General features: G+C 44.4%; 1 protein-coding gene across 1 annotated transcript; it reads left to right on the top strand.

Moving 5' to 3' along the window:
* The first annotated feature begins 3,606 nt into the window (after positions 1 to 3,606).
* LOC311117978 (transcription factor E2F3-like) lies at positions 3,607 to 25,885 on the top strand. Its single transcript, XM_084192862.1, has 7 exons — positions 3,607 to 3,899; positions 14,788 to 14,896; positions 16,580 to 16,799; positions 22,775 to 22,960; positions 23,060 to 23,174; positions 23,363 to 23,537; positions 24,302 to 25,885. Exons 1-7 carry the CDS (start codon positions 3,651 to 3,653, stop codon positions 24,562 to 24,564), a joined length of 1,317 nt encoding a protein of 438 aa, XP_084048988.1. The 5' UTR covers positions 3,607 to 3,650; the 3' UTR covers positions 24,565 to 25,885.
* Positions 25,886 to 26,429: the final 544 nt, after the last annotated feature.

The raw sequence follows: 26,429 nt of genomic DNA, 5'->3' as shown, positions 1-26,429 counted from the left end.
AACATCGCTAACCAAAACGTTTCTCTCAAAAGTCATCCCCTGATGTGGTTTAAGCATTGTTGTGAACACACAAAATATATATTTTATGTTTTTCTATTTTAAAAGTGTGGGAAAAACTGAGGGAAAACCAGAAACAATTGTTGAAATCTGAAACCTGGAAAAGCAAAACCGAGAAAACGGAATTTGCGATAAAAACAGAATTAGGGAAAAAATAAAAACGGATTTGAAAAGGCCATACCAAAGTTTTTTGGCTGTGCATAACTGCACTTTAGAATGTGTGTCATCCTGCAGTACAACATTGGAGGTCAGGTCCAACATCGGCTATGGACCCAAGAGGTAAAGAGGTTGGGCAATCCTATAAATGTTTTAGAGTAATATATTATATGCAATTATCCAAAGCGACTTACAGTCATGTGTGCATACATTTTTATGTATGGATGGTCCCGGCAATCGAACCCACTATCCTGGCATTGCAATGCTCTACCAAGATGCATGACAAGGTTATAAATGCTTTGTGAAGCCTCAATTTAATATGATTTATAAAGCCTTTATTAAGCGGCGCTTATGACACCCTTTGTAAAGCACAGGTTTATGTCATATTTGACATAGGTGGTTATGTCACAAATCAAATGTATTTATAAAGCCCTTTTTACATCAGCAGATGTCACAAAGTGCTTATACAGAAACCCAGCCTAAAACCCCAAACAGCAAGCAATGCAAATGTAGAAGTCACACAGTTATGCTACATTTATGAACCCTTTATAGATCATGACATACAGTTATAGATTTTTGTGACACAGTTATGTGGTGTTTATGAAGGCTTTATTAAGCTTTTATAATCTGCATGTCTTTTAAAGTGGGACCAGTGCTTCTGTCCCCAACCAAGGAGGGCCTACAGCAGCACCTAGATCTTCTGCACAGATTCTGTCAGACTTGGGCCCTGACAGTACATTTTACATTTACATTTTAGTCATTTAGCAGACGCTCTTATCCAGAGCGACTTACAGTTAGTGAGTGCATACATTATTTTTTGTATTTTTTTTTTCATACTGGCCCCCCGTGGGAATCAAACCCACAACCCTGGCGTTGCAAACGCCATGCTCTACCAACTGAGCTACATCCCTGCCGGCCATTCCCTCCCCTACCCTGGACGACGCTGGGCCAATTGTGCGCCGCCCCATGGGTCTCCCGGTCGCGGCCGGCTACGACAGAGCCTGGATTCGAACCAGGATATCTAGTGGCACAGCTAGCAGTGCCTTAGACCACTGCGCCACTCGGGAGTAAATCTCAGTAAGACAAAAAATAATAGTGTTCCAAAAAAGGTCCAGTTGCCAGGACAACAAATACGCATTCTATCTAGACACTGTTGCCCTAGAGCACACAAATAATTATACCTACCTCGGCCTGAACATAAAAACCACAGGTAACTTCCACAAAGCTGTGAACGATCTAAGAGACAAGGCAAGAAGGGCCTTCTATGCCACAAAAAACTCGACATACCCATTAGGATCTGGCAAAAAATACATAAAACATGTTATAGAACCCATTGCCCTCTATGGTTGTGAGGTCTGGGGTCCAATCACCAACCAATAATTCACAGAATGGGACAAACACCCAATTGAGACTGCATGCAGAATTCAGCAGAAATATATACTTTGTGTACAATGCAAAACCCCAAACAATGCAAGCAGAGCAGAATTAGGACTGTACCCGCTAGTTATCAAAACACAGAAAGGAGCTGTTAAATTCTACAACCACCTAAAAGGAAGCGATGACCACAAATTCCATCACAAAGCCCTCACCTACAGAAAGATGAACCTAGAGAAGAGTCCCCTCAGCTGATTCCCTTACCTACAGAGAAATGAAATGCCCTCACCTCTGTAGCCATGAAACGCTTTGAAAGGCTGGTCTTGTCTCACATCAACACCATCGTCCCAGAAACCCTGGACCAACTCCAATTTGCATACCGCCCCAACAAATCCACAGATGACACAATCTCTATTGCACTCCACACTGACCTTTCTCACCTGGACATAAGGAACACCTACGTGAGAATGCTATTCATTGACTACAGCTCAGCGTTCAACTTCATAGTGCCCTCCAAGCTCATCACTAAACTAAGGACCCTGGGACTAAACACCTCCCTCTGCAACTGGATCCTGGACTTCAAAACAAATCAAACTTTATTTGTCACATGCGCCGAATACAACAGGTGTAGACTTTACCATGAAATGCTTACTTACAAGCCCTTAACCAACAATGCAGTTCAAGAAAGAGTTAAGAAAATATTTACCAAATAAACTAAAGTAAAAAAGAATCAAAAGTAACACAATAAAAGTACAATAATGAGGCTATATACAGGGGGTACCAGTACCAAGTCAATGTGCGGTGGTACAGGTTAGTCGAGGTAATTTGTACATGTAGGAAGGGGTAAAGTGACTATACATAGATAATAGACAGTGGGTAGCAGCAGTGTAAAAACAAATGGGGGGGGAAGCCAAAATAATTGTCAAAGACACCAGTCACCCAAGTCATAGACTGTTCTCTCTGCTACCGCATGGCAAGCTGTACCGGAGCAGTCTTATGGCTTGGGGGTAGAAGCTGTTAAGGAGCCTTTTGGACCTAGACTTGGTGCTCCGGTACCGCTTGCCATGCGGTAGCAGAGAGAACAGTCTATGACTTGGGTGACTGGAGTCTTTGACAATTATTTTGGCTTTCCTCTGACGCAGCCTAGTATAGAGGTCCTGGATGGCAGGAAGCTTGGCCCCACTGATGTACTGGGCCATACGCACTACCCTCTGTAGCGCATTACGGTCTGATGCCGAGCAGTTGCCATACCAGGCGGTGATGCAACCGGTCAGGATGCTCTCGATGGTGCAGCTGTATAACTTTTTGAGGATCACTTCCTGACGGGCGGTGAGGGTAGGCAACAACACATCTGTCACGTTGACCCTCAACACAGGGGCTCCTCAGGGGTGCGTGCTCAGTCCCCCAGATAAAGCGTTATTATCAAAACCAATCACTTTTGCATGTGAAGACACTGAATCGTACTCATTACTACAGGTGCTTAATTACTTCACTTTTGTTTTGAGGCAATTTGGGCTTTGAAGGGGTAACCTGGCTCATGCCCAGGAGGCAGCCCGGTTCCCAAAACGAATGCAATCAACTTTCACCAGGTGCAAATAACGCTTACCCAGGCGCCCCCGGTCAGATTAATGAATCACCCCAAGTAAACAAATGACACTGCCTTGTGTGTCGAGAAAATCCTCTCTCATTGGTCAGACACGCTTACGCAAATACGTATAGGGGGGAGAGTTCTAAGACGCTAACCAATAGCATTCCATATGCAAATCTTGTTTAAAAAAATTCCCGGCAAATCCGAGTTTCGCTGGAGGGCCCTTCGAGAATAAACTGATTCATTATCAGTTTCCTGGAGCCATTTTTCAAGCGGCCGAAATGGAACTTGCTACCTAATAAAATCCGTTGCATCTTCCTGTTTTAGAAACGTATCGTTTATCACATTTTAACGAACGGCTAGATAAGATATTAGTCTAACGATATCCCTGATTATTTTGGGACGAACCGATGCGGATTTTGAGAAAAAAGTGCTCCAAAGTAGCGGAGGGACAAACGGACATTCGAGCCTTAAGATGAGAAAGGGGGGAGTCTCGGAGAAAGTCCTAATTTCAGGAGTCGGGGGCTCCTCCATGGACAAAAAACACACGGTTCTGACCCAGTACACCAACGCGACATATGATCAGATCTTAACCCCTCCGCCCTGGCCGAACCAGACTAACAATGTCGGTGTCGCAGACCCGACCGACAGTCAGCTATACACTACCCCCATCGGGGTATCTACAAACGGGACGGGACAGAGACCTGCCCTCGGAAGACCCCCGGTAATTCATAACGCGATGGTTCTTTTGGCATACAATATTCCGGGCAGTCACATGAATGCAAGCTGGCTATTTAGCTTGCTAGCTAGTTAGTTGACTAACAACTAACGTTGTTCGCAAACTAGTGCTGGCTAACCAGTGATTTGTCCTAGCCAACGTTAAGCTCCCCGTATTAAACGAACTAGCTACTGTAGTAACATTCGCTAGCTATCGCCTCTAGTTAGCTATTGTTAGTTGTATGCAGTGCTAGCTAGATTTGTAGCTAAATACACTACTTTTTTGTATTATTGCAAATGTGACATGTTTGACTCTTTCAGCGTGTATGTTTAACGTTGTGTTTTTTTGGGTGATAAACCACTTGCAACGTTTCCAACTTGAGTTGTCCACTTTGGCAGTGGATTTATAAAGGGTCACCGAAAAGCCATAGCTAACGTGAGGATAGCGGTCTGGCTAGTTAGTTAGCTAACTATTTCATTATCAAGGACACATCATATTTGGATAGCCAACACAGCTAGCTAAGTATGATGTTGTTTGGCACAGCTAACTAACTAGCCGTGCGTATTTTGTTTCTGAAAGCCACCGACTTTTTCGATATCCATATAGCAGGCAACGTTCTAAAGTTTTGACCTGCAGAACTGATATTGTAAGAATAACCGCCAATCATAAAAAAATAATCGACAAACAAAAACGTGTCCTGTTCAGGCTAGCTAGCAAATGAATATGGGCTGTCTAAAGCAAAGGATGATTTGTTAACACCACAAGCTTGGCCGTAAACGACGCTTGAGGGGGATGGGGGGTGAATCTACTCCCAGTACTTTATAATAATAATAATAATAATAATAATAATATATGGCATTTTAGCAGACGCTTTTATCCAAAGCGACTTAGTCGTGCGTGCATACATTTTTACATATGGGTGGTCCCGGGGATCGAACCCACTACCCTGGCGTTACAAGCGCCATGCTCTACCAGCTGAGCTACAGAGGACCCCTTTACTGGGGGGAAGCAAGTTTATCTGGCTGTTTGAGTTGTAACGATTCATATTAACTCGCACTAAGAAATAATTTAGGCAAACGCAGAAAGGTGGGGTGGTGACCAGTGGAGGCTCCTCAGAGGAAGGGGAGAACCACCCTCAGTGAATTTCATAAAAAATAGTGAAACATTAGTTATCCTTTTTTTTTTTTAGATAAAACTATACTAAATATATTCACGTCACCAAATAACTAACACACACTGTTTTGCGATGAAGGTCTACAGTAGCCTCAACAGCACTCTGTAGTGTAGCACCATGGCGTTTCCGTCCTCCTCTGGGTACATTGACTTAATACAAAACCTAGGAGGCTCATGGTTCTCACCCCCCTTCCATAGACTGACACATCCTCCAACCTATCAACGCTCCTGCAGCATGAACTGACATGTTGTCCACCCAATCAAAGGATCAGAGAATTAATCTAATCTAGTACTGAAAGCATAAGCTACAGCTAGCTAGCACTGCAGTGCATAAAATGTGGTGAGTAGTTGACTCTGAGAAAGACAATAGTTGAACAGTTTTGAACAAATTTAATTTCTTCAAAAAAGAAGCAAAAGAGAGCTAGCTATATTTTGTTGTATTTTTTTTTTGTCACTTTCACTTACTTAGCTAATGAATGAATATAGCTAGTTTAGCCTACTCAAACACCCGGCTCAGGGAGGAATGCTATGTTAGCTAGCTGGCTATGGCTATCCAACACTGGAGCTCTTCCAAGTCAAGGTAAGCTTTAGGTTTTCTGAATTGATTGCCACCGTGACCTGTCGGTGTAACTGCTAAACTGCTTGCTGCTGACTGTAGACTGTACTGCGTGATTGTACTGGGTTTACTACCGTGTTATTTCTTGTAGCTATGTTGAATATGGGGTGGCAGGTAGCTTAGTGGGTAAGAGCGTTGTGCCAGTAACCGAAAGGTCACTGGTTCTAGTCTCTGAGCCGACTAGGTGAAAAATCTGTCGATGTGCCCTTAAGCAAGGCACTTAACCCTAATTGCTCATATAAGTCGCTCTGGATAAGAGCGTCTGCTAAATGACTAAAATGTAAATATGACATTAATATGGTGACAACGATGTAGGCTCTTGTGTAGCGGTTATGATATGTAGGTTTGGCTTGGAATGATTTTTTTTCACCTGGTCACAGACAGCTGTGTTGTGCACAGAAGTCCACAAGCGTTGGGAAAAGGTGAGCGGAGGAGAGCGCGTAGATGCGAGAAGGAATTATACAACGATCAAAATATCATGCTGTTTGTATATGGCTGCTATGAAAGTGAACTGTTTGCGTGTGATCGGGTGTATTCATTCTGACGATTCTATTGAGAAACGTTTCTTAAACGGAAGCAATTGAAACGAAAACTGGGATAAATATACCTGAATTTGTCCAATATAAACTCTTGTTTGCAACTGTTGGACTAATGATTACAACCTAGATCAGCTAGATGCAGGCAAGAGTGTGCAAGGCGGTATTGAATGTGTCACTGTCTGTCACCTTGATTACTCAAATTTCTCTCGACCTGTGCACCTATGTTGTAAACTTTCATTCAAAGGCTAGGTTGTAGCAAGCTCATGATGGGTATAGGGAAACTTTGAGTATCATGTAGTAGCCTAAACCTGTTGATGTTATGTTGAACTGGGTGAATGGAATATGAATGACAGTCATCCAATATGCTGTAATGGAAATGGATTTTTCTTTCTCATTTTGTCTGTCATAGTTGACGTGTACCTATGATGAAAATTACAGGCCACTCTCATCTTTTTAAGTGGGAGAACTTGCACAATTGGTGGCTGACTAAATACTTTTTTTCCCCACTGTACTTGACCACAGTTCAAAGATGTCAAGCAACAACCAATGTACCTATGTAAAGGAAACAAAGCATACATGTGGATGGAGAGGTGCTATGGCCAGCAGTCTGCTCTATAGATCTGCCAGCCTGTCTCCTTCCGATGTAAATATGACCACTAGGTTTAACTGTCTCCTACTCTCTCAGGTGGTGGGAACATCTTGGTGCTTTCACAGAGGTGCTTCTTGGTTTTTGAATGGTGAAATCACCCACTAGCTTTGACACGTTTTAGTCATTTAGCAGACGCTCTTGTCCAGCTCAAAAGAGCGCTTTACGCTTTGAACACACCGACTGCGTCGCTGCGCAAAATAGTATGCAGCATCATTTAGATGTGTGCAACAAAAGTTCAACATTCACCTTCTGCTACCATTTCTGTCAACCCGTTTACGCATGCAGTTTTACGCAAACGTTCGATAAATCTAACGTATGCACCACACAGAACGCACTGCAACTGACTATGCAACGCAATGCTGCAAGGCTAACGCAGCGTTCCATTGGACATGAATGTACTTCTGGTGTCCCAAAACGCAATGACGCAGTCGGTGTGTTTTCAAGGGCACCTTTCGGTTACTGGCCTAACGCTCTTAACCACTAGGCTACTGTCACGTGAATTTCTATCTCTAATTCACCCTAAGCTTGAATCATTACCAGAGGTTGTAAGGCTCTGGTTTTAATCATCAATGATTCAAGGTCCACAACTCACAAGTCTTATCTGTATTTTTATTCATGGTGAGAGCTCTGAGGCCAAAACACAAATCTCCTTTCTTTATACTTCTTGACAAACAAAAACACTATGCTCCTCCCACCTTTCTTAAACAGTTCCCGCCTCCCCCCTTGAATGGTTAGTAACGCCCTTCTGTTAGTGGGTTGACACATGATAATTCTAACATTTATACTGTGTTTGGGGTGTAATTCTTTAGTCATTATTCTTAAAATCCAAATTAATCTAACAATCCACCCCTTTGACTAAATATTCCCACATTCAGGATAAATGTATTTTACAAGCATGATTAATCTCAGAGATCACATCAGAACTAATAAACATTTCATCCAATTGCGGTCTTTCAGGGTCCAAATCTTCGTCATCCACCAAGCCTGGAGGATTGTTTTTCACATTCCCCTGGTCAGAGTCCGGAGTCAGTCCATCTCTCATCATTGTTTAGATACTGCATTTCACCAACGCCTGACTCATTAATCCTCGGACACAGGGAACAAGACAACAACCACATAATACAAGAATACCCATACAAACACTGATCGCTCCTAAGATGGTGGCTGCTAGGGTTTTCCATTTACCAAATATTTCATCAAACCACCCTATCCACAATGTACTAACTTCTGAGTTCAGTTCATCCTTCACTCAGTGCAGTTAATTCTGTAAGAGCTCTGGTGACTGTCCCATCCAGTGTGGTGTTGTTAGGGATGAATATGCAACAATGGCTTATCTTTCTATAGACACCGGCCCTTTCTGCCTGATCTAGAACCAACCTCTACTAAGTTACGAGCGGGATGGCGGATAATCGCTCAGAGATCCCCTTACTGCATCTCTAGTCTTGTCAATAAATCGCTGTTGGTTGTAATAGATATAATTTATCCAATCCATATTTTTGTTTGTCCCCCACCAGAAAAATGTTGTAGTAAAACTCTCCCATATTTGATTTATAGCTTTGTATTCGTCTAGAACACCCCTGGGGATGCCTATACCATCTATCCAAATTGGGCTATTTCATTCCTGACTTATTTATTTTTCTCCTAATTATTCTTCCTGTCACTGGTCTTTGATGACCAATTCTTACAGGTTGGACCAACAATACTGGTACACAAGTACCCACCCATCCCTCTGGTAATGTCTGCCGAATGCTCCCTTTGTTAGTGCATTCCCACCACACATCAGTCAGAGGGATGGTTAGGTTCTTAATCTTTTTTTCCCTTCCTTCCTTATCTAAATCAGTCACATTAATTATCTCCTTACAGCCATCAAAATCACCCAAGTTACGGGTGCCATTTCTATGTCTGTAACACTGGTATTCGCCAGGAGTTAAAGTGAATCTAGGTGGGCTGGCCGAGTATGTCAATTTTGCCAGCCCAATCCCTGTGCAATTTGGCTCTTTTTGATTGGACCCCAGGTCTAATACACAGGGAAACATTGCCTTTGGCATTGGGGCGGTCAACATTGCTGGTCACCCAATGGAGCATGCATAACAATTTGTCTCCCCCAAGGCCCTAGCGGTGTATTTCATCCACTTTAACCAGAGATTCTCATCAGGGACCCCCTCCACTTCCTCATTGTTCCATTCCTGGAGGAGAAAATCTTTCATAGTGGACGGGTTAGTCAAATTGACTCCGTCATCCCTTGACTGATTTACTCGGTCTATTGTCATTAATGGATTAATGCCAGTACCTGCTCCCTCTATATCTTTTAACTCCATTAAATATAATCTTAGACAAGTATCCCGTCCGTATACGTCCGCGCAAGCCCAGTAAGTTCTTTTCATGTCCTCTTTAGCGACCTTTACTATCGTTACTACCATCTCCGTGGGGATGTCGTTATACCTTCTTATCCTCCATCTGGACGTCCAGCCCCCCCGTCTCATATCTCCTTCCCCCAGTATGTCTAAATACCTGAGCCCAGGAACAATCCGCTGAGGGGGCTGAACATAAATACAACGGGATCTTATAATCCCATGTTGCTTGCTTATCCGCTCTGATAAGATCCCTAATCATAATTTTGAATCTTACTCCCCACCCTTCTCTGACTCCTATTTTGTAGATCACTCGCCCTTGATGGTCAGTATGTCGGGTCGCTTTCCCTTTATTTCTTAATAATGGTAAGGCCATAGCGTAATTGGTGTGAGGTGGTGGTGGATTTTGACCTACCACGACTATTGCCGAGACTATGATGCAGTTCAGGGTCACCCATATTCCACAAAAAAAAAAAACCCTCTCCTGTCTTGAGTCCTTCTGCTCGGTACCACCCCATACTCACACCCTAGGAACACACTACAGTGATGATAGGTCTGGGTAGGAGATCTTCGTTGACAGAGGTGACCCCCGCACCCTGTGGCGCAGTTCCGCTCGTCAACTCTGCGTGTGCTAAGCGGTGCTTGTATGTGGTCCTACCTTCTTGCAGTGGGTAACATGGACCCAGGTTCCTCTCTCTGCTATTCTAATGGCAAAGGCGGTTACCAACATAACCTGATAGGGGCCCTTCCCAACAGGCCTGCTTCCAGTTTTCCTTCTAGTGACTGGATGCTCACCAGTCACCTGGTTAGATAGTGGGTCACCTTCTCCTTTAGTTCACCTGTGGGGCACAAAACCTCTGACATACGGGTGTGGTTAATAAACTATCTTCACACATGTTCAGATTAATGTAACAATTTCTGACTGCATTCTCTTTTTAGACTATCTAAAAAATGTTTTTTTTTTTAAAGTATTTTGTCCTCTCCTTCGTATATTATCTAATACAATTAGCCTCTTCCCCCCTCTTGACACATAGTTCTGCTTATGTGTCAATTTTTTCCACCTTCCTAAACATTCCCTTAGATTATTTATCAACCAATTGCCATGCCTTTCATTTTTGAAATTCTTTTTTGCTTCTTTATTGCTCCTCCCACTTCCTTTCTCTTTATGGCGGCTAAATTCGACTTTCATTCAGTTCAGAATCAATTAGTAATCCAATCAAACAATCTCTTATCTTGTAAAAACACTTATGTTTAGTTCAACCTCTGTTCTACCCCGGCTCTCCCGGCCTTGACCTGAAGACTGATTGTTGGACATGACAAGTCTATTTTTTAAGTCACTTAAGTCTTCTGTCTAGCAACAAAGAATAAAAATCTCTATGTTCATGATTAACCCAGTTATATCTAATAGCCCACCAAAAAACTTCATCTTTAAATCACTACCAATGTCATATCCCTCGTTACTCTCTACCATTTGGGTAACATCCCTGATATATTTATTAAAAGCTAAGACTGTTTGGGAAGAGAGCAACAACATAACCTGTTCTTCCTCCTCAGAGTTCCAAATGATTTTACCATGGGCTGCCATTGCCTTCCCATAGATAAGATCACTTGATTTACCCGTATGCAGTACATAATGACGACCTTAGCTTTACAGAAGTCTATCCTTACCAAAAAGCTCATCATTCTTCATCTAATTGTTTTCTTATTTTCCTTATCTACCTGACCCTATTGCTAAATCAATGATCTAGGCAATAGTTGTCTTGCCTTAGATTGTACATTCTTCTGATTACTGCAGCTTATTCCATGAATTTAGTTTCAAATATCACCCAATGAACCGTTCCATCCCACAGCATAGTAAACACCACCTATGAACTGTTGAAAATTCCCTAAATTCAACATAACAACCCTTTATAAACATCATGCTGGGTGTGTTTTTATTTTATTCGAAAAACCCAATTGAAAAATAACAATCAAAGATAGTTAGGCTCAACTTAATTTGGTAGCTCCCTCTTATGACCTAAATATGCCTAACCTCATAAAATCCCTCAAAATTCCTCGAGTATACAATGATTATTTAATTGATTACTCTAAATCTGCTACATGTGATCTCATTCAAATGATCCATTATCAATTATTTGATCCACCCCCTAGTAAATCTCTCTCCTCTTCTATCTTAGAGTTTTACCGATCCCAGCTATTTCCCCTAGTGGCCATTAAATACTCTGCTCTCGTCTGTTCCTTTTCTTACTCTGTTAGTCTCTGCTTTTCAAGCTCCAGAAACTGTTATCTCTGTCCCTCAGCCTGCTTGTTTTTCAAACCTAAACAGTTTCCTTCTCTCTTTTTCTTTTATTCTCTCAGCTCTATCGCTACATCCCTCCTACCATTACTGAATCAATGATAATACATTTACATTCTAGTCACCTAGCAGACGCTCCTATCCAGAGCAACCTAGTGAATACATTTGTATTATTATTTTTTTTATTTTTTTTACTGGCCTCCCCCCGTGGGAATCGAACCCATAACCCTGGCGTTGCAAACCCCATGCTCTATCAACTGAGCTCCATCCTTGCCGGCCATTTTTCCCCCTACCCTGGACGACACTGGGCCAATTGTGCACCGCCCATGAGTCTCCCGGTCGCTGTCGGCTGCGACAGAGCCTGGATCCGAACCAGGATCTCTAGTGGCACAGTTAGCCCTGCGATGCAGTGCCTTAGACCACTGCGCCACTCAGGATAATAATAACTGCAATAACTATCAATAATAATTATAATAACTATTACGAATTATATTGTCCTTTTTCTGATGTTCCAATTGTAGTCTATTCATTTTAGTTTAAAATATAAAGTTATTTATAACAAATCCAGAACCCACCACAGGCTGGCGCTATTTCCCCAGCACAACAGCCAATGCCACTTGCTTCCTAACCAAAATAAATTATCGTTTTAAAATCGTCCAATTATTCTGTATTTTATGCCTTTCATTTTCAGTTCGCTATTCAATATCTTTAACAGTTTTCTCTGATTCGGCCCCAATCAATAAAACAAACGCTTGATATTATTTATCAGCATACACTTAATGACATCCCTACCATTTGAACGATGTCCTGTCTCTCACTCCCCCCCTCCCCTGCTCCTTCCTACATTATGGGGAGGCGCGGGAAACTTCCCTACAATTTTCCTTCTTAGGAAATAATGACATTAGTAGGTATAACATATTTTCATAGACATATCTAGAATATTTCTAAAGCTATCTAATTCAACCTTTAATACACGTAAAAAACTCTCTCTCTCCACCCATTCCTTTTTGAATATGTGCGTCTTCCTAGTTCCCCCATAACCACGCCTCAAATCTTTTATTTAGCATTTAACCAACCAAATACTAAGTAGTATCCGGTTATCATTCATACCCGCCGTTGAATTCCCTCCTACACACATATTTCACCTTCTGCCATTCAAATGCCCAACACGACAGAATAGTTCCATGCAAACCACTATTGGCTCTTCAAGTCGCTCCGGATTAGAGCGTCTGCCAACTGACCAAAAAATATTCTCTACTTTCCCACTCATAACGTACGTCTACGCTTGAGTGCGAAAGCTCATACACACGCATAATAATATGTCATTTAGCAGACGCTTCCATCCAAAGCGACTTACAGTCATGCGTGCATACATTTTTTAAAATTATTTTTTATTTTTTTATTAGTGGTCCCGGGGATCGAACCCACTACCTTGGCGTTACAAGCGCCGTGCTCTACCAGCTGAGCGACAGAGGACCACTCGTTGGACTTATATAGGTACCTCTCAAATAATCGCTTTGTGGTGTTTTTAGCCAATTCTTAATTGACACCTGACTACCTCCTGTTGTAAAACTTCCCCCTCTTTGTTCTCTTCACTGGCCACTTTACTCTGCCCCCCGTCTTCCCGCCCTTCCAACATTCCGGCTTGGCCGTCATATGGTGGGGGAAGGACGGGGATCACCCCTAATCTTCTTTTACACATGACAACGGTGTCATCTGGGCTTTCTTTCCAAGCTTGCTCTACCAACTCTGGATATTACCTCTCTCCTCTTTGCTGTGGGGGAGGTCCTGAAACTTCATTTTTCCTGTATATCCCTTTCTCTCTCCTTCGCGCTTCAAAAAGCCATACCCTCGCTGTCTCTAGCCCTCCGCTTGCTGTTTTTTCATCTAATTTTATATGCATCTGCCTACTAACTTTTTTACTTCGAGATGCCCAATAAATTCATACCTCTTCTCCCAAATGGATCCCTAAAACATATTTCTTTCATCTCCCGTTAATTCTCGGACTTGTTTAGAAGATGTCTTTCCCATCGTGGAACAATAAGAAATCCCCCCCCCCCCTTTTTGTTTTTTAAATAATTCCCTCCCGAATTATTTTCGTAGGAGCTAATCTCTTAGTGCCCCTCTTGCTTTTGTAATTAACCCTTTAAAATTAAAAGAGTAAATTACCCAATTTTCCTCACGCGACTTTTTTTTTTTTCCTCCACCCCTGAAATAATAACCACGTCTCCCGAGGGATTAAGTCTCACACACATACGACTTTATCATCCGTCAAACTTGTTTGCACAGTTCTAGCAAATGCCCAGTCGCATATATGAACTCCCGACATATCCCTCTCATACGATGATAATTATTTCCCTGTTTATACTGAACATTGCAATTCGTACAATGACAATATTAACTTAGTTTACATTTGTGATTGCAATTCACTACCATGTCATTTCGGACTAGTTTTTTTTTTGTAATAGCTATTTACCTCTAGGATCAATTGCGGACCCTCCCTGTCGTAATAATTATTACCTTCTTTGGTAAATAAGTTCAACTCATTTTACCAAAAACCATGAATAAAAATTACTGACCTTTTCCTTGCAGTCTGGATTAAAATGCTTTTTCAAACTTGTTAACGTCTTTATCGTTCATAAAGAGTAATCACCGGCCTGTTTTTTAACCTTAACGTGGAAGGCCAGGACTGTAACGGATGCTATCACCCGCCCGTGCACGGATTCGGTGTCTTTATAACGATAAAGATGTATTAAGCTCCGCTCGAAGGACCAATCTGTCACGTGAATTTCTATCTCTAATTCACCCTAAGCTTGAATCATTACCAGAGGTTGTAAGGCTCTGGTTTTAATCATCAATGATTCAAGGTCCACAACTCACAAGTCTTATCTATATTTTTATTCATGGTGAGAGCTCTGAGGCCAAAACACAAATCTCCTTTCTTTATACTTCTTGACAAACAAAAACACTATGCTCCTCCCACCTTTCTTAAACAGTTCCCGCCTCCCCCCTTGAATGGTTAGTAACGCCCTTCTGTTAGTGGGTTGACACATGATAATTCTAACATTTATACTGTGTTTGGGGTGTAATTCTTTAGTCATTATTCTTAAAATCCAAATTAATCTAACAGCTACCTGCCGTTTTACACCTGTGATGGTCACACCGTGACCCTGGACTAACGTAATGCACCCTCTGATGTGATCCACGTTTTCACTGTTCGGTTTCATCCAGATTCTCACCTTTTTGTACCAATGTTTTTCTGTGTCTGAGGCGAAGCGTCGGTTGGAGCTGGAAGGGGGCGATCATCACCACACCAGTGAGACTAACTGTACAGCCAGAGCTAAGAGAGCCACCATGCTGTCCCTCAGAGGACCCAAGAGTAAGAGTGGGGGGAGGGGACATTCTGGGGGTAGTGTATTTACCATGCTATGTTGCATGGGGTTCATTTGACATTTCAGTCATAAAGCAGCAGCTCTTATCCAGAGCGACTTCCAGTTAGCGAGTGCATACATTTTCATACTGGCCCCCTGTGGGAATCGAACCCACAACCCTGGCGTTGCAAGTGCCATGCTCTACCAACTGAGCTCCCTTAACTCCCAGTCTTTCTCTTCCTTCATTCAGTCATGGCCGACTGAAACCCCTCCTGTAACTTAAAGTTGAAGGAAGGGAGCAGAGAACATTTTAGTGTGCAGAGACGGTCTAGCCTTCCTCTAATGACAAATCCCCAGACAACGGTTGGTTGAGGAATAATGACACACCCATGCCTTAGGAACGTTGTTGCTCCCTGGGCCTAGTGTGCCTGCCTTCCTCCCTCCAGCTCCTGTCTGTTAACTAACCCATCTCCTCTCCCTCCAGCTCCTGTCTGTTAACTAACCCATCTCCTCTCCCTCCAGCTCCTGTCTGTTAACTAACCCATCTCCTCTCCCTCCAGCTCCTGTCTGTTAACTAACCCATCTCCGCTCCCTCCAGCTCCTGTCTGTTAACTAACCCACCTCATCTCCTCTCTAGCTCCTGTCTGTTAACTAACCCATCTCCTCTCCTCTCCCTCCAGATCCTGTCTGTTAACTAACCCATCACCTCTCCCTCCAGGTCCTGCCTGTTAACTAACCCATCTCCTCTCCTCTCCCTCCAGATCCTGTCTGTTAACTAACCCATCTCCTCTCCCCTCCCTCCAGCTCCTGTCTGTTAACTAACCCATCTCCCCTCCCTCCAGCCCCTGTCTGTTAACTAACCCATCTCCTCTCCCCTCCCTCCAGCTCCTGCCTGTTAACTAACCCATCTCCTCTCCCTCTAGCTCCTGTCTGTTAACTAACCCATCTCCTCTCCCTCTAGCTCCTGTCTGTTAACTAACCCATCTCCTCTCCCCTCCCTCCAGCTCCTGCCTGTTAACTAACCCATCTCCTCTCCCCTCCCGCTAGCTCCTGTCTGTTAACTAACCCATCTCCTCTCCCTCCAGCTCCTGTCTGTTAACTAACCCATCTCCTCTCCCTCCAGCTCCTGTCTGTTAACTAACCCATCTCCGCTCCCTCCAGCTCCTGTCTGTTAACTAACCCACCTCATCTCCTCTCTAGCTCCTGTCTGTTAACTAACCCATCTCCTCTCCTCTCCCTCCAGATCCTGTCTGTTAACTAACCCATCACCTCTCCCTCCAGGTCCTGCCTGTTAACTAACCCATCTCCTCTCCTCTCCCTCCAGATCCTGTCTGTTAACTAACCCATCTCCTCTCCCCTCCCTCCAGCTCCTGTCTGTTAACTAACCCATCTCCCCTCCCTCCAGCCCCTGTCTGTTAACTAACCCATCTCCTCTCCCCTCCCTCCAGCTCCTGCCTGTTAACTAACCCATCTCCTCTCCCTCTAGCTCCTGTCTGTTAACTAACCCATCTCCTCTCCCTCTAGCTCCTGTCTGTTAACTAACCCATCTCCTCTCCCCTCCCTCCAGCTCCTGCCTGTTAACTAACCCATCTCCTCTCCCCTCCCGCTAGCTCCTGTCTGTTAACTAACCCATCTCCTCTCCCTCCAGCTCCTGTCTGTTAACTAACCCATCTCCTCTCCCCTCCCTTCAGCTCCTCCCTCCCCGTTAGAGAAGACCAGGTATGACACCTCTCTAGGCCTCCTGACCCAGAAGTTTCTCCAGCTGATGGCCCAGTCCAGTGACGGGGTGGTGGACCTCAACCGGGCCGCAGAGGCCCTAATGGTCCAGAAGAGACGCCTCTATGACATCACCAACGTACTGGAGGGGGTGCATCTCATCAAGAAGAAGTCCAAGAATAACATCCAGTGGATGTGAGTATTGGGGGGGGGGGGGGGGTTCTGTCTATGACATTTATACACTGCTGTGCAGAGCCAAGTTGTATTGCACTGGCCTGGTTAGAAATGCTACATAGTTGGTGGAACCATGCTCTGAAGGACAATATCCGAGCCGTTAAGATTGGGGTCGGCACGACGATGCCAAGAGTATATACAGTTTCACAGGGAAGCTCAACAACATGTGTGTTGACTGTTCTCTCCCATTTGTGTTTTAAATGTGTTCTCTCCTGTGTGTGTATTAACATGTGCTGTTCTATTAACATGTGCTGTTCTCTCCTGTGTGTGTATTAACATGTGCTGTTCTATTAACATGTGCTGTTCTCTCCTGTGTGTGTATTAACATGTGCTGTTCTCAAATCAAATTGTATTTGTCACATGCGCCAAATACAACAGGTGTAGACCTTACCGTGAAATGCTTACTTACAAGCCCTTAACCAACAATGCAGTTCAATAAATAGATTTTAAGAAAATATTTACAAAATGAAATAAAGGCTCTCCTTTTCCTGTAGTCCACAATCAGCTCATTTTGTCTTGCTCACATTGAGGGAGAGGTTGTTGTCCAGGTCTCTGACCTCCTCCCTATAGGCTGTCTCATCGTTGTCGGTGATCAGGCTTACCAATGTTGTGTCGTCAGCAAACATAATGATGGTGTTGGAGTCGTGTTTGGCCACGCAGTTGTGGGTGAACAGGGATTACTGGACTGAGCACGCACCCCTGAGCGGCCCCAGTGTTGAGGATCAGCGTGGCAGATGTGTTGTTGCCTACCCTTACCACCTGGGGGCAGCCCATCAGGAAGTCCAGGATCCAGTTGCAGAGGGAGGTGTTTAGTCCCAGGGTCCTTAGCTTAGTGATGAGCTTTCTGGGCACTATGATGCTGAACGCTGAGCTGTAGTCAATGAACGGCATTCTCACATAGGTGTTCCTTTTGTCCAGGTGGGAAAGGGCAGTGTGGAGTGCGATTGAGATTGCTTAATCTGTGGCTCTGTTGGGGCGGTGTGCAATTTGGAGTGGGTCTAGGGTTTCCGGGATGATGGTGTTGATGTGAGCCATGACCAGCCTTTCAAAGCACTTCATTGCTACCGACGTGAGTGCTATGGGATGGTAGTCATTTAGGCAGGTTACCTTAGTGTTCTTGGGCACAGGGACTATGGTGGTCTGCTTGAAACATGTAGGTATTAAAGACTCGATCAGGGAGAGGTTGAAAATGTCAGTGAAGACACTTGCCAGTTGGTCCGCGTATGCTCTGACTACATGTCCTGGTAATCCGTCTGGCCCGCGGCCTTGTGAATGTTGACCTGTTTAAAGGTCTTGCTCACATTGGCTACGGTGAGCGTGATCACACAGTCATCCGGAACAGCTGGTGCTCTCATGCATGCCTCAGTGTTGCTTGCGTCAAAGCAAGCATAAAATGCATTTAGCTCGTCTGGTAGGCTTGTGTCACTGGGCAGCTCGCTGCTGTGTTTCCTTTTGCAGTCCGTAATAGTTTGCAAGCCCTGCCACATCCGACGAGCATCAGAGCCGGTGTAGTAGGATTCAATCTTAGTCCTGTATTGACGCTTTGCCTGTTTGATGGTTCGTCTGAGGGCATAGCGGGATTTCTTATAAGCGTCTGGATTAGTGTCCCGCTCCTTGATAGCGGCAGCTCTACCCTTTAGCTCAGTGCGGATGTTGCATGTAATCCATGGCTTCTGGTTGGGATATGTACGTACGGTCACTGTGGGGATGAATCCGTCGATGCACTTATTGATAAAGCCGGTGACTGATGTGGTGTACTCCTCAATGCCATTGGATGAGGGAGAGCTTTGTATGCATCTGTGTGGAGTAAAGGTGGTTTAGAGTTTTTTTTTTCTCCTCTGGTTGTACATGTGCCATGCTGGTGGAAATGAGGTAAAACGGATTTAAGTTTCCCTGCATTAAAGTTCCCGGCCACTGGGAGCGCCGCTTCTTGATGAGCATTTTCCTGTTTGCTTATGGCCTTATACAGCTCATTGACTGCGGTCTTAGTGCCAGCATCGGTTTGTGGTGGTAAATAGACAGCTACGAAAAATATAGATAAACTCTCTTGGTAGATGTTAAGATAATTTATTAACTAACTATTTCAGTGTGTCTGTGCATCTCCCAAAAGGTTGTAAGGCTTTTGGATCAAGAAACGGACAGAGCCTCAGTGCAATAGCCAGGTCTTTATTCAGAGAATTCTGCAACAAAATGGTCGTACAATATTTTTATACGCACACGTCAGAGGAAAAATCCCACCCCTCTGTAGGCGGGCTGTATTCTTTCCACTGTACCTGGGTTTAGCTGATGTTTTCCTCTGTTCTCCTCCTGACCATCAGGACACATACACACACACACACACACACACACACACACACGTTCTTATCATAGGCTGCATTCCTTAGTTATCGCCTCCTCACAATATCCTGCCAGCCTTCCACTCTTCCTCCCTGTGTGTTCTGGGAACCAGTCTATACTCTGTTGCTGGGATATAAACACATTTGATTAATTCTCTAAGCTCTAGTCTACTAATTATTCATACATTATTAGTTTAACTGGGTGTGACATTTTTAGTCATATCTTACTCACACATTTATGTACAAAATAAGTTACAAATAATGCGAAAAAACTAACAAAATAGCACAGTTGGTTTGGAGCCCGTAAAACTGCAGCCATCCCCTCCGGCGCCATTATCTATCTCCTGTCTGTGTATTAACGTGCTGTTCTCTCTGTGTGTGTTAACATGCTGTTCTCTCTGTGTGTGTTAACGTGCTGTTCTCTCTGTGTGTGTTAACGTGCTGTTCTCTCTGTGTGTGTTAACGTGCTGTTCTCTCTGTGTGTATTAACATGTGCTGTTCTCTCTGTGTGTATTAACGTGCTGTTCTCTCTGTGTGTGTTAACATGTGCTGTTCCCTCTGTGTGTGTTAACATGTGCTGTTCTCTCTGTGTGTTAACATGTGCTGTTCTCTCTGTGTGTGTTAACGTGCTGTTCTCTCTGTGTGTATTAACGTGCTGTTCTCTCTGTGTGTGTTAACGTGCTGTTCTCTCTGTGTGTGTTAACGTGCTGTTCTCTCTGTGTGTATTAACGTGCTGTTCTCTCTGTGTGTGTTAACGTGCTGTTCTCTCTGTGTGTGTTAACGTGCTGTTCTCTCTGTGTGTGTTAACGTGCTGTTCTCTCTGTGTGTGTTAACATGTGCTGTTCTCTCTGTGTGTGTTAACATGTGCTGTTCTCTCTGTGTGTGTTAACGTGCTGTTCTCTCTGTGTGTGTTAACGTGCTGTTCTCTCTGTGTGTGTTAACGTGCTGTTCTCTCTGTGTGTGTTAACATGTGCTGTTCTCTCTGTGTGTGTGTGTTAACATGTGCTGTTCTCTCTGTGTGTGTGTGTTAACATGTGCTGTTCTCTCTGTGTGTGTGTGTTAACATGTGCTGTTCTCTCTGTGTGTGTTAACATGTGCTGTTCTCTCTGTGTGTGTTAACATGTGCTGTTCTCTCTGTGTGTGTTAACATGTGCTGTTCTCTCTGTGTGTGTTAACATGTGCTGTTCTCTCTGTGTGTATTAACGTGCTGTTCTCTCTGTGTGTATTAACGTGCTGTTCTCTCTGTGTGTGTTAACATGTGCTGTTCTCTCTGTGTGTGTTAACATGTGCTGTTCTCTCTGTGTGTGTTAACATGTGCTGTTCTCTCTGTGTATTAACGTGCTGTTCTCTCTGTGTGTATTAACGTGCTGTTCTCTCTGTGTGTATTAACGTGCTGTTCTCTCTGTGTGTATTAACGTGCTGTTCTCTCTGTGTGTATTAACGTGCTGTTCTCTCTGTGTGTGTTAACATGTGCTGTTCTCTCTGTGTGTGTTAACATGTGCTGTTCTCTCTGTGTGTATTAACATGTGCTGTTCTCTCTGTGTGTGTTAACATGTGCTGTTCTCTCTGTGTGTTAACGTGCTGTTCTCTCTGTGTGTATTAACGTGCTGTTCTCTCTGTGTGTGTTAACGTGCTGTTCTCTCTGTGTGTGTTAACATGTGCTGTTCTCTCTGTGTGTGTTAACGTGCTGTTCTCTCTGTGTGTGTTAACGTGCTGTTCTCTCTGTGTGTGTTAACATGTGCTGTTCTCTCTGTGTGTGTTAACATGTGCTGTTCTCTCTGTGTGTGTTAACATGTGCTGTTCTCTCTGTGTGTGTTAACGTGCTGTTCTCTCTGTGTGTGTTAACGTGCTGTTCTCTCTGTGTGTGTTAACGTGCTGTTCTCTCTGTGTGTGTTAACGTGCTGTTCTCTCTGTGTGTGTTAACATGCTGTTCTCTCTGTGTGTATTAACGTGCTGTTCTCTCTGTGTGTATTAACGTGCTGTTCTCTCTGTGTGTGTTAACATGTGCTGTTCTCTCTGTGTGTGTTAACGTGCTGTTCTCTCTGTGTGTGTTAACGTGCTGTTCTCTCTGTGTGTGTTAACGTGCTGTTCTCTCTGTGTGTATTAACATGTGCTGTTCTCTCTGTGTGTATTAACGTGCTGTTCTCTCTGTGTGTGTTAACATGTGCTGTTCCCTCTGTGTGTGTTAACATGTGCTGTTCTCTCTGTGTGTGTTAACGTGCTGTTCTCTCTGTGTGTGTTAACATGCTGTTCTCTCTGTGTGTATTAACGTGCTGTTCTCTCTGTGTGTATTAACGTGCTGTTCTCTCTGTGTGTGTTAACATGTGCTGTTCTCTCTGTGTGTGTTAACGTGCTGTTCTCTCTGTGTGTGTTAACGTGCTGTTCTCTCTGTGTGTGTTAACGTGCTGTTCTCTCTGTGTGTATTAACATGTGCTGTTCTCTCTGTGTGTATTAACGTGCTGTTCTCTCTGTGTGTGTTAACATGTGCTGTTCCCTCTGTGTGTGTTAACATGTGCTGTTCTCTCTGTGTGTGTTAACATGTGCTGTTCTCTCTGTGTGTGTTAACGTGCTGTTCTCTCTGTGTGTATTAACGTGCTGTTCTCTCTGTGTGTTAACGTGCTGTTCTCTCTGTGTGTGTTAACGTGCTGTTCTCTCTGTGTGTATTAACGTGCTGTTCTCTCTGTGTGTGTTAACGTGCTGTTCTCTCTGTGTGTGTTAACATGTGCTGTTCTCTCTGTGTGTGTTAACGTGCTGTTCTCTCTGTGTGTTAACGTGCTGTTCTCTCTGTGTGTGTTAACATGTGCTGTTCTCTCTGTGTGTGTTAACATGTGCTGTTCTCTCTGTGTGTGTTAACGTGCTGTTCTCTCTGTGTGTGTTAACGTGCTGTTCTCTCTGTGTGTGTTAACATGTGCTGTTCTCTCTGTGTGTGTTAACATGTGCTGTTCTCTCTGTGTGTGTTAACATGTGCTGTTCTCTCTGTGTGTGTTAACATGTGCTGTTCTCTCTGTGTGTGTGTGTTAACATGTGCTGTTCTCTCTGTGTGTGTTAACATGTGCTGTTCTCTCTGTGTGTGTTAACATGTGCTGTTCTCTCTGTGTGTATTAACGTGCTGTTCTCTCTGTGTGTATTAACGTGCTGTTCTCTCTGTGTGTGTTAACGTGCTGTTCTCTCTGTGTGTGTTAACATGTGCTGTTCTCTCTGTGTGTGTTAACGTGCTGTTCTCTCTGTGTGTATTAACGTGCTGTTCTCTCTGTGTGTATTAACGTGCTGTTCTCTCTGTGTGTATTAACGTGCTGTTCTCTCTGTGTGTATTAACGTGCTGTTCTCTCTGTGTGTATTAACGTGCTGTTCTCTCTGTGTGTGTTAACATGTGCTGTTCTCTCTGTGTGTGTTAACGTGCTGTTCTCTCTGTGTGTATTAACGTGCTGTTCTCTCTGTGTGTTAACATGTGCTGTTCTCTCTGTGTGTGTTAACGTGCTGTTCTCTCTGTGTGTATTAACGTGCTGTTCTCTCTGTGTGTGTTAACATGTGCTGTTCTCTCTGTGTGTGTTAACATGTGCTGTTCTCTCTGTGTGTAAACATGTGCTGTTCTCTGTGCAGGGGCTGTAGCCTGTCTCCAGAGGGAGTGGTCTTTGGCCAGACCCCTGGGTCTGTGGGTAAAGACCTGCTGGAGTTGACCCAAGAGGAGAAGAGACTGGATGAACTCATACACATCTGCACACGCACCCTCCAACAGATAACTGAAGACACACCCACAAGGAAATATCCTTTCTTTACAACCCTGCTGTGTGTGAGGTGGAATGGTGTGTGTGTGTGTTCTTGTCCTGAGTGTGTTCTTGTCCTGAGTGTGTGTGTGTGTGTGCTCTTTCCTTAACCCCTGGGTACGTTTGCATACATATCTTATGAGGATGTGAGAAGGGTTCCTAGTCTGAAGGACCAGACGGTCATTGTGGTCAAAGCCCCCGCTGAAACCAGACTGGAGGTGCCAGACCCTGCAGAGGTACACACACACGTACACACACACACACACACACACACACACACACACACACACACACACACGTACACACACAGATCCAGATAGTGATTATGGTAATGTCCTCTGATAATGTTCTCTCTATTCCATGCAGCTGGCTATTGAATTGCTGAACGACTGAAATGATTGATTTGTTTTATTTGTCCAATCAGAGTCTCCAGGTCCACCTGAGCAGTACCCAGGGTCCAATAGAAGTCTTCCTATGCTCTGATGACCACGCCCCCCCCTCCCCGCTGAACAACGTGGCGCTGAATGGAAACGTACATCCCCCCTCTTCGTCGTATGTCAATGGAAACTCCTCTTCGTCCTTCCTCAAGGTGTCACAAGGTGAGCCTATAGACTTCGACATGGCATCATTGTCTATCTGTGTATCCATCATTGAGGCCATCTCCATTTTGAAGTAGTCCTTTTTTTCCTATTACTAGGGCGGCAGGTAGCCTAGCGGTTAAGAGCGTTGGGCCAGAAACCGAAAGGTTGCTGGTTCTAATCCCCGAGCCGAATAGGGGAAAAAATCTCTTGAGCAAGGCACTTAACCCTAATTAGTCCTTTAAGCCGTTCTGAATAACAGTGTGCTAAATGATTAAAATGTAAACTTCTGAGTTGGCAAACAAACTGAAAGGGTGGATACTGCCAGCTAATGTGTTGTCTGAACAGGTATAAAGCCAAGGTTGGCGATTTACTGCCATCTGCAGTTATGGAATGTTTCCTCACGAGGATAATTCATTGGCTCATCCCTCCTGATGACCTGAATGGAATTCTGTGATCCTTCTTTAACCAATAGGAAGTCCCTGCCAGTTGACTACTTCAAAATGGGGAAAGTCCTCAATGGTGCTGCCCATGCTAAAACAGGCTTTTGGACACTATAGTCCTCTTATCTATCTCTGTGGTTGTTTATTGGGTGAACTACTCCTTCAAAGCAATCTCTCTCCTCTCTCCCCTCTCTGTCGCTCTCTCTCCCCTCTCTGTCGCTCTCTCTCCCCTCTCTGTCGCTCTCTCCCCTCTCTGTCTCTCCTCTCTCCTCTCTCTGTCGCTCTCTCTCCCCTCTCTGTCGCTCTCTCTCTCGCTCTCTCGTCCTGCATCTTTCTCACCAGGGGGTAATAACTCCACTGATAATGCCAGTATTGGTTTCTCCAATGCCCTGTCCAGGCTCCCAGCATGCTCAGCAGTGACGGTGACCCCCGTCTCCCTCCTCCCCCTCCAGGATGTCGACCAGAAGCCCTTTGTCTTCCCCTCCCCCTCCCTCCCGTTCGAGGAGGACGACTACCTGCTCAGCCTGGGTGAAGATGAGGGCATCAGTGACCTGTTCTCCTACGACCTGGACCGGCTTCCACTGGAAGACCTGCTCTGTAACTGAGAGAAATGGAAACTCAGCGGCCATTTTGGGGATTTTGATTTTGGAGCCATATTATTGACCAGATTTTATGTGGTCATTTACAGTATAATGAACTGATGTAGCCTATAGACCAGTGGGCTCATCACCTGAAGCTCAGCAGCCATTTTGGAGCCAGGCTTTGTTTTCTTGACCTCCTGGACTGGTCCGCTCTTAGAGGATCTGCTGTGTAATTGACCTCTAACCCCATTTTGGTGTGGAATGTGGAAATGCCTGTTCTTGGTATAGATGTGATTTGAAGGAAGTAAGTCTACGTTGCCATCCAGACAAATGTGGCAGGCCAGCACAAACACAGACTGACTGGAGGGGAGAATTCTGTGGCTGAACGAACAGACAAAACCCCCTTCTCAAAGCCGGTCTTTCTGGGCTGACCTAGACCTGCACTGACAGGTAAACCAACATCCTAAACAATCACCCCGCTAGCAGACCGTTATGTCGTCAACAATCACCCACTCCCCGCTAGCAGACCGTTATATCCTAAACAATCACCCACTCCCCGCTAGCAGACCGTTATGTCGTCAACAATCACCCACTCCCCGATAGCGGACCGTTATGTCGTCAACAATCACCCACTCCCCGATAGCAGACCGTTATGTCGTCAACAATCACCCACTCCCCGCTAGCAGACCGTTATGTCGTCAACAATCACCCACTCCCCGCTAGCAGACCGTTATGTCGTCAACAATCACCCACTCCCCGCTAGCAGACCGTTATGTCGTCAACAATCACCCACTCCCAGCTAGCAGACCGTTATGTCGTCAACAATCACCCACTCCCCGCTAGCAGACCGTTATGTCGTCAACAATCACCCACGCCCCGATAGCAGACCGTTATGTCGTCAACAATCACCTACTCCCCGATAGCAGACCGTTATGTCGTCAACAATCACCCACTCTCCGCTAGCAGACCGTTATGTCGTCAACAATCACCCACTCCCCGCTAGCAGACCGTTATGTCGTCTTAATGAACTGTTCTCGTCTGAAAGCACATATTGTCCCTACAGAGATGGGTAATGGATGTTAACCCCTGGACACACATTCTTACCAAGATCTACCATTGTGTGACTGTTATCTGTGAACTTGTGTTTTTATAATGTGATGTGGTGGACCCTACGATATGTCCTGGTTCTCCGTTCACCAGAAGGGAGCAGACCTGATATCTAGGCCCCAGGATGGTGAGGTCTGCCTGGGCATCGATGGTGCGTGAGTCCCCTGGTCTTCCACTTGGAGCCTTCTGACCCAATACTGGGAGACTCACTGGTATTGTTAGGATAACCAGCGTATGTAGTGAAAGATGACCTTAGTATGTGTCCCAAATGGCTCCCTATATAGTGCACTACTTATGATCACGTCTCCATAGGCTCTGGTCAAAAGGAGTGCACTAAATGGGGAGTAGGGTGCCATTTGGGCGAGAATCCTTTTCCTGATGTAATTACTACACAATTGGTGTATTTTTAGTTTGTGTTTTGTATCTGTTTTAAAGGAGTGTGTGTAATATTGCTTGTGTGTGTTATCTACTGCAACCGATACCCTATGCTCATTCCTGGATGTCGGTCAATGTTCCTCCTCGCCACCAGTAGAACACACTACCACCATGCACGTAGACAAGCCCCCATTTTGTTTCTGCCACTGCAGCCATGCTACCAACCATTTACTTATTGAATAACTAACGTATGAACCAACTCAAGGCTTCATGGTCATTTCTCAGGGCTCCCCAAATAGCTTTTGACTTTTTAAATACATGTTGCTTAATTCAAACAATATATTTTGAGTTAGAAATGTACATAACTCCTGCATCCAATCATTAAGGATCAATACCACTAACGCATC

Source organism: Coregonus lavaretus (genome assembly GCF_964263955.1).
Source record: "Coregonus lavaretus genome assembly, contig: HAP1_SCAFFOLD_589, whole genome shotgun sequence".
NCBI classification, from domain to species: Eukaryota; Metazoa; Chordata; class Actinopteri; order Salmoniformes; family Salmonidae; genus Coregonus; species Coregonus lavaretus.
This window is presented reverse-complemented; position numbering and strand designations above follow the sequence as displayed.

Bases quoted from the DNA above. Each gene is read 5' to 3' on its own strand.
- LOC311117978 (XM_084192862.1), top strand. From the start codon at position 3,651: ATGAGAAAGGGGGGAGTCTCGGAGAAAGTCCTAATTTCAGGAGTCGGG. The intron at 3,900-14,787 runs GTAATTCATAAC...TCTGTGTCTGAG, and splicing joins CTGCCCTCGGAAGACCCCCG to GCGAAGCGTCGGTTGGAGCT. The intron at 23,538-24,301 runs GTGAGCCTATAG...CTTTCTCACCAG, and splicing joins CTTCCTCAAGGTGTCACAAG to GGGGTAATAACTCCACTGAT.